Below are 9,349 nucleotides of genomic sequence, written 5' to 3' on the forward strand. Positions count from 1 at the left end.
AAAATAACTTGCAATATGCCAGTGACAGTGAAAGAGAAAAGGGTAAATAACCCTAGTCTTCAAAGACTTCATTTAAACACACATTAACTGAGTACTCTCCTGGTCTAAGTGAGCACACATATGTTGTCAAAATTTAATTTCAATATAATGTTGAGAGATTATCAATATTGGCCAATTGTTAAAATTGAAGGAACTAAGAAATAAAAAACTTTAAATTACATATCAAATGAAAAAATCAGTCAATTCACCAAACCTGTTTTTCATAAACTCAAATGTAGAGTTGCTGACATTTTTATAGCTACAAGGAGAGAAGCTTTACTGAACAAGTGAATGTGATATAGAAATTGGCATAAACACAATGAAAGTACAAATAAGTTATCAATGGTGCATATGACACAGGATGGAGTAAAAAAATGTGGTTTACACACACAGAGGAAGAATGAAAAACAGGCCATTTCATCAAGAGCAAAAACACAAAAAAAGAATATAAACAGAGGCTGGAAGACCACCTATATGTCACAATAAGCATTTGATCCACAGATTATAAAATAAGCATGCTGATAAAAAGGAAGAGATGAAGTGGGGAAAAAGACCAAAGTCAGAAATGCTGCCTCCATAGCACTAGTTATTAAATGTATATATACATAACATATATTATATATATACTATACATATATACACACAAACACACAGAGAGACAGAAAGACAGAACTACACAAGAGACAGAAATAGAGAACTAATTAAGGGCCATGAATTATCCTAAGTTCTGTGCACATGACATGTAATTTAGTATTCCCAAAATTTCTGTGAAATAATTTGTATTAATGTCTCCATTTTTCAGATATAATAGTATGTGAAGTTACAAAGACACTAAACATCACGATAACAAAAAGTAAAAAATAATAAAGAAAGCAGGAAATGAACAACCAGCAAGATATATACATACACAGGAATCTCATTCTGTGAAGAAGTTGGCAAAAGAGTGTTCTTTATTGTTAAATAAGGGGAATTCAATTTTAAAATGAATCATAGTTTCCATAATGGACTAGAAAGTGTGATCGTCCTGAGTTCTTTATTAAGTTTATGAAGGTTTTACAGCAATCTAAATGTGCGTGTTTTCACAGTCCATTACTCATACCCAATTAAAACATTTCAGTTGAATAAAATTAAAGTGATAGGCTTCACATTTGAAATATGCTCAATCTTACTCTGTCAATTGTAGAGACAAAAAAATAACTGAATCAAAACAACTCACTCATAAAGACCTACCTCCTGGCTGGTCTCTCTACTCCAACACTGCGGCCAACCCATTCACCTCTTCACCAGACTCCACTTTGGGCCCCCGAGTCATGCTAAGAAAATATTCTCTGGGAAAATATATTGGAGCTCAACACTTTTCTAAAAGCCTCCTTCACATCTTTGTTCCTCAAGCCGTAGATCAGAGGGTTCAGCATAGGGATCACCACAGTGTAGAGTACTGTGGCCACCTTGTCTGTATTCTCACTGTTGCCCAAATTGGGCCGGCAATAAATGAAAAGGATTGTTCCCTGTAAGACGATGATGGCTGTGAGGTGGGAGGCACAGGTGGAAAAGGCTTTGCGCCTCCCCTCTGCAGAGCGCATCCTCAGGATGGTGATGAGAATAAACAAATAGGAGGTGAGGATGATCACGATGGTGATGAGCTCATTGAAACTGGCCACAATGTATAGCATCAGTTCATTCAGAGTGACATCAGAGCAAGCAAGAGATAAGAAAGGGGGCAGATCACAAAAGAAGTGGTTTATCACATTTGACTTATAGGATGTGATCTCAAGCCCTAAACACAAGTGAATAAGAGAACATACAGTCCCATAGAGGTAGCAGCTAGACACCAACACCACACGCAGTTTCTGGGACATGGTGACCAGGTAGAGCAATGGGCTACAGATGGCCAAGAAGCGATCATAGGCCATCACGGCCAGCAGGAAGACATCGGTGATGACACATGTACAAAACAAGTAGAACTGTAGCATGCATGCAAGGAAGGAGATGGTTTTATCCTTGTTGAAGATATTGAACAGCATCTTTGGCACAATGGTTGTAGAATAGCAAAAATCCACAAAGGACAGGTGGCTGAGGAAAAAGTACATGGGAGTGTGGAGTCGAGAGCTGACCTGAATCAGGACAACCATACCCAGATTGGCCAAAACCGTGACCCCATAGATCAGAAGGAACAGCAGGGAGAGAAAGACTCTCAGCTCAGGGACATCTGATAATCCAACAAGAATGAACTCGGTCACAATGGTACAATTCTCCTCCCCCATTTCCACCATATATCAGGTTTGGAAACCAAATGATAAGTTCTGTGTTTCTTCTGAAACGAGAATAAGAAAGAAAATGCACCTTTATATAAACTTAAGAAAAATATATCATTAATATCAAACAGTATATGTAATTGCAATATAATGATTCAAGATGTTCAATGTTTCAGCAGATCCTACTGATCAAAATTAATCTAAGTATCAGAGGAAATCTATGATTCCCAACTGTTATCTACGATAAATTGAGTTGAGGAATGAAATTAGGTGTTTTGATGGACTTTGGAATAGATTCAAGTTTATACAGTAAAATCATCAGAGATCATCTCCTGTTCCCTGAAAAGTATAATAAGTTCTGTCCAAGTAGGACAACACTGATTGTGACGCTATACAATATACACTGTTGTTTTTTTTTTTTTTTTAGTTCTATTGGTAGCATAAATTTGCAACATGTGAAGTCACATACAATTTCCTCATTAGGGAGTATGACAAATTTCTTTGAAATTGGTGGCTCATGAGGACTCTTTAAATTTGGAATTAGGCAGAATGAAAAAAGGTATTTAAAATATATTCTCAATTTCATCATACTTTTAATTATCAAATTAATAAAGCGATTTAATTAGTTATAATGATAGTGACCAATATCAATAATGACTCAGAAAGATAAAATTCTTGTATTAACCATTTTGGAGAGCAATTAGGCAACATATAGCCAAAGTCTTAATACTGATAACAATAAAAGCTATCTGATACTTTTTACAAGAGATTTTAATCTTAGGAAGCTGTTATAAGAAATGTTTACATTTAAAATTGTGAAAACTATATCCGAAGCTACATTGCACATTGCTTATAATATTTACAATTGGAAAAATTAATTCTCAAAAATAGAGCAATTGTTAAACTATATACCATATCTAAAGTAGAAAGTTATCACATTATTTGAAATGACGTTTTGAAGATGGTTATTTTTTAAAAATACCTAGCACCCCTGGTGTGTATATGTTGGTTTAAATAAAATGTTGAGGGTAAATACAGATGACAGAAATATCATTTTACCACTTTTATTTGGCTACAACTCTAGAAAGATAAATCCTTTATCCATATTGAAAATGAGGTAAGTGAAAACTTTCCCAGGTTTTCTCGGGTAGTTGTTTGGGGGCGGTGGTTTCATTGTATGTTGTATATAAGTGAGATCTACCATTCAGGCCTGTTCCTAAAGAAAAGGCATATGGAGGTTGAGAAATTTTATTCTCTGCCTAGTCTCCTAGACAGGAGGAGTATACGCATGACGTGACACAATATATATATAGCAATGAGATTTTAGACTGGAAATGTAAGCTGGTATTTTCTCCATGTATTGAGCCAATTTTAAAGAAGTGGAAAAAAATCACCTTCCTGAAGTCATGGTTTTCTCATTACCTGACTAGGAAAGAAAAAAAACGTGAATTATTTTCCCACTTCAGAGTTAAAACAGGAAAATCAACTTGGAAAATTATCTTCCTAAAGTTTTAGGCTAACAATAAGAAATCAATTTATGACAAACCCAAAACAAATATTAAGAAAATTCACCTCCTCTACTGAGCATAAATAATTCACTTGTCCTGACTTTCCATCTCTCCATCACCATATCTCAGGTACATAAATCTAACCCTCAGAATTAGGGTGACAATTAGGGAGCACGTCCATGGTCATAATTTCTAGATGCCATGACAAAATCGTTGTGGAGAAAGACAGAGAGGGTGGGAGAGAGAGAGAGGAACAGAGACAGAGACAGAGACAGAGAGAGGACTGGGCTATAATTTTTCATATTCTTTCATATATAGCATAGTTCGACGTTGCAGAAGAAATTGTTCTAATTTTACCAAAAGTACCTCTCAATATTAAAGACAACAAATTTAAAACAATAAGGGCACAGGAATGTAGTTTTTGTTAACACATTCTCTAATAGGAGAGAGAGGAATTAGCTATATCTTTTCAATTATTGCTTGCTGGACAAAGATATCCATTTCCTTTTCAAGTAACCAGAGCCTGGTTCTAGCTAACAAACCTGAAGAACAGACATTTCCTCCCAAGTGCTGAAGACATTAGGACCAGTACCGTTAGAGACTTATACTGTAATTTAAGCCCCGGGGGAATGGGTCTCTCAAGTTCCAAATCAATCGTTAAACCTTAATAATATAAAAACAAGTTAAATTAAACTAATACTACAAAGGAAGAAAACACAGATAATAATTACTCTCTGTGGAATATCATCGCAAACATTTTTTAAATACCCCAAATTGTGAAAGAGTTCTTTAAAACCACACATGCTTTCTTCCTGTTTTTGTGATGCCATATGACATTTCATCCTAGCGTCAGATATGTGGGTCTCAGCTCAAATCACTGTCATGAAATAACACAAATATGTCTTAAGAATTCTAGATCAAATTATGTCTATTTTATGGATCTTTCCAAAATTCAAATGCATTGATTTGCTGTATTGTTTTTCATCACAGTATTATTAAATTATGCTCTAGTCTTTATTTTAGATTTATTTTCAATTTGTTTTTATTATTTTTTTTGGTTTTAGTTCATCATTTTTTTCCTATTTTCTAATGAGGAAGCTAAGGTTCCAGTTTTGAACTTTTTCTTCCTTTTTTTCTTTTTTTTTAAATCTCTAAATTTCCCTCTGAACACTTTAGAAGCATCTTGTAAACTGTTATTGACTGTGTTTTTATTTTTATTCAGTTCAAAATATTGTATAATTTCTCTTGTGCTTTCTTCTTTGATCTTCGGCTTCTTTAAAAGTGTATTGTTTAATATTGAGAATTCAGTCTGTATTTATTTTGGATACAAATCCTTTATCAGACTTGTGCTTACCTTTTTTCTTCTACATCAGTTGTTCTAAAGTAGACTTGATTTTATCCCTAATTCCACACACCGCCCTCCCCCCAAACAAATACACAGGGGACATTTAAAGATGCCCTAGCATGGAATGTTTTTTGATATCACAACTACAAGGTAATGCTCTGGCATCTAGTGTGTAGAGGCCATGGATACTGCTAAACAGCCTGTAATGCACAGGCTAGTGACCCATGACAAAAATTATCCAATACAGAATGTTTATAGTGTTGAGGGTAGAAGGCCCTGCTCGATATTCAGTTGACCCTTGAAGAACATGGGTTTGTACTACACAGGTCAACTTATATATAGATTTTTTTTTTTCAATGAATACCTGTACTGTTTTTAAACCTCAGTTGGAAGTGGATGTGAAGGGCTGACTCTCTGCATTGATATATGCCATTTTATATAGGGAACTTGAGCATCTGTGGATTTGGTACCCATGGGTGTCCTGAAACTAGCAGTTACCAATAGTAGTTAAGTTTTGGGGAAGTCAAATGTTATATGCAATTTTTGACTGAATGGGTGTCAAGCCCCTAACCTCTATACTGTTCAAGGTCAATCGTAGAATGGTTCTTAAATAGTCAATATTTTCTCTTTTACTTTCCTTCTGGGTGTGTGCGTGTGTATTTCATTCTCTGAGCTTCTTGGATCTGCATTTTTGTGTCTTCCATTAATTTCAGAATATTTGTAACCAGTACATTTACAGGTATTTTCTCCATCCTGAGCTACTTCTCTTTTATTTGTGAGTTTCAAAATGATAGTTATTTTTACTATTTGATATTGTTATCTAGCTCTTGTGTATTTTCTTTGTTTTTATTCACTGTTTCTTTTTCTTTTTGTATATATTTTTTTTATTTTCTATTGATCTATATTTAATTTTACTAATTCTTTAATCTTTAATCTTACTAATTCTCTTCCTTGTTGAGTCTACTATTTGCCTCTTAAAAATATTCTTTATCTCAGTTGTTTTTCTAGCACTTTTATTTCATTCAGGTTCTGTGAGTTTGCTGAAATCCCTGATTGTCTACCTTGTCCCCTAGAGCACATAAGAATCATATATATTTTAGATTTCCTGTCTGCTATTTCTAATGTCTATGACATATTTTGATCTAGTTCTGTTAATATCATTATCTTTTTATAGTGGATTTTTCTTCTGTTTCTTTGTATGCCATATATATTTTTTTTAATTTTGCTTAGACATTTATATAATTTATGAAGTGATCCCCCCAAATACTCTAGATCTTCACACAACCATTACAATAATATTGACTATATACCCTGTGCTATACTCTAAATCTCCATGGTTGTTTAGTAACTACTAATTTGTACTTCATCCTCTCTTCACATTTTTAACCCATATAATTTTTTTAAGAATGGATATCATTTATTGAACAATAGAGACTGAAGTAAATGGTACCTAATTTTTTTTTTTTGTAGGTGAGGTAACTCTTGGTTGACTTCATAGATTACAAGGACCTTGTCAGCTTACAATCCCTTATTTTTTATTTTTTTATGTATAAAGCATCTGATCTTCCTAGGTGGTCTCCCATCCATGTCTACCCAGGCCCGACCCTCCTTAGGTCCAAGATCAGACAAGATCAGGCTTGTTCAGCGTAGCATGGCCATAGACTGAAGTAAATGGTATCTTGCCTGGAAATTAATCCACTCCTTTTGCTGGATATTAAATATGGAACTTGAACTGAGCTTCATTTTTGTTGCTACTATGGCTACCTCAGTGGACCACAGAGTTCACATTCCTCTAGCGTGACCTTATATTTAGGATGAGGGTTGGCTTGGCAGATATTTTCAATGTCTAATCCACCTTAAGCTTTAAATCTGCCCTTTGTACATGTAACCTAGAAAGAAGACCTCTCACATGATTCTCCCGCTGCGCTAGAAGTGGAATGCTATTACTGGTAACACCATGTCTGTGTTCATCGGTTACCCAGTGATGTCAGTTACTCAGTAGGTTCCACAAATGTTTTATGTTTGCAGAATATCTATCCTTTTGTGCTGTAATATTAGGAGCAAATCTCTTTTTAGCTTGCTACATCCTACACTTAGGCCAGAGAAGTGAAAATAGTTGTTTAAAGAACATAAAACTAAGTGAAATTATAATATGTATTATAATGTGTTATGAAATTGTCATTTAATAATTCATACCTAAATTTTTTATAAACTTCTCAAAAACTAAGAAAGTGAATTTCTCCAATGATTGCACAACAAATCTATTTCAAAACAAGATTGTCAAATACATCTAAAATAACAAAAAGATAGATATAACTATATTTAGGAAATTATCAAAATAATCATTAATGATAGTAGCTCTTAAGGTTTTTGAATTAAATGTGTCATGCTAAAAAATATTGAGTTGTAATCCTATTACAAAAGAAATCACATTCTGTTCTCATTCTTCTTTTCTTAATATGACCAAATAAGTACTGAAATCGGTATTATTCTAGCAATAAAAATACTTATCCATAAGCAGTTTTACTAATTGAAATTAAAAGTATATAAAATTTGTCCCAATCAATATCGTTAGGAGATGCATTTCCAAAGACATTGCAGTTTCACTTTGAAAATTTTACAAATTGTGTAACATATTTAATTATTGTGTAGAAGTAAAGTAATAATCATTACAATGAAAATTCAATGTAGACAAAGGTTACATAGAACTTTATTAACACGGGAAATAAGAGGTCAATTTACATATGTTTTTTTTCAAAGCAACATGCTAGTATGATTATTCAGGGATACAATTCAGGAAAGTAATTAAATTTAAATATAAATTAAAGGACAAAACAAATGATATGAACTCTGGTAATCTACATATTTCAAATTAATTATTGTGGACATAAGATAGGAATGGTATGAGCTAGATATAAGATTTCTTTTGTTCCATTAATTTGATGATGCATTATTTTTGAAGTTAATTATAAATTGCATAGATGAATAGATTTTTAGTGAATTTAAGAGGCACGTGAAATTTTAAAAATTGAATAACACTAATATCAATCATTTTCTATAGCAACAATTGGAGTTACCAAAGATAAGAGTACGATTATATATTTTGCTATCATCTATTTCTCTAAATTTAAACAAAATGTTTGCTTATTTAGCACCTACAACCTATCAACTACCAGGGAAGAAAAGATAACAGAACTAGAATTTACTGAATATATGCACTATATCAGATATATTTTCTTTGGTTTCACACACTATTTATGAATTAAATCTAAATATAATATTTTTTTGTAGAGAAAGACTGAGTGAGGACAATCGATCTTCTCTAGTTTATACAGTCAGAGCTAGGTATATTCTGGCTGACCTAAAACTCATAATTTTCCATTCTAAATATGTGTGTTTTTTTGGAAAATCTAAAGTGATTTTTTAAATGATTCTTGAAACATAGTGCATTAAAAAATCAGAAACGTGTTCCGTAAAAACAGAAGTAACTATTTATCAGGAGATGAATCACTATGAAAAAAATTTGGTTTTCATTACTTTGCTGAGTGTATCCTTGACATCATGATTTCTTAGACTGTAGATCAGAGGATTCAACATGAGAATCACCTCTGTGTAAAACACAAACTCCTCTTTGACTGTGTGCCTGGAGTTTTTAGAATTGGGCACACGGTAGAGGAAGAGGATGTGCTGTGGAAGATGGTGATGGCCGTTAGGTGTGAGGCACAGGTGGAGAAGACTTTGTGGTGTCCACTGGCTGAATACATCTTAAGGGTGGTCACAACAATGAACAAATAAGATGTGAGAATGATGAGCAGTGTACTTACCTCATTAAAGGTGGCAACAGTGAAAAGAAGCAACTGGCAAATATAAGAATTAGAGCAGGAGAGGCAAATCAGGGAGGACAACTCACAACAGAAATGTATTGAAACCCCAAAAAGATAGTTTGATAGCAGAACATGTGAGTACCAAGGAACATGGTACTCCCCACGCTTAGGATTCAACCACCGGCAGAGCACAGAGTCTTTGGGACATGGCGACTGTGTAGAGCAGAGGGTTGCAAATGGCCAAAAAGCAGCCATAGGCCATCACAGCAAATAGAATTAATTCAGTCATCACAAAGGTACAAAAGAAAAAGAATTGCACCATGCAACCTGAAAATGAAATAGTTCTGTCTTCTACGAGTACGTTCACCAGCATCTTGG

At 33.9% G+C, this 9,349-nt stretch overlaps 1 protein-coding gene and 1 pseudogene across 1 annotated transcript; both read right to left on the minus strand.

The window, feature by feature from the left end:
• Nucleotides 1-1,352: 1,352 nt before the first annotated feature.
• On the minus strand, nt 1,353-2,303 carry LOC105308453 (olfactory receptor 5L1-like). The gene has a single exon (XM_011384423.1). It carries the CDS (start codon nt 2,301-2,303, stop codon nt 1,353-1,355), a length of 951 nt encoding a protein of 316 aa, XP_011382725.1.
• Nucleotides 2,304-8,657: 6,354 nt separating this feature from the next.
• Nucleotides 8,658-9,344, minus strand: LOC105308449 (annotated as a pseudogene).
• Between the last annotated feature and the right edge of the window lie 5 nt (nt 9,345-9,349).

The sequence above is a fragment of the Pteropus vampyrus genome, unplaced genomic scaffold (genome assembly GCF_000151845.1).
Source record: "Pteropus vampyrus isolate Shadow unplaced genomic scaffold, Pvam_2.0 Scaffold579, whole genome shotgun sequence".
In the NCBI taxonomy this organism is placed as follows: Eukaryota; Metazoa; Chordata; class Mammalia; order Chiroptera; family Pteropodidae; genus Pteropus; species Pteropus vampyrus.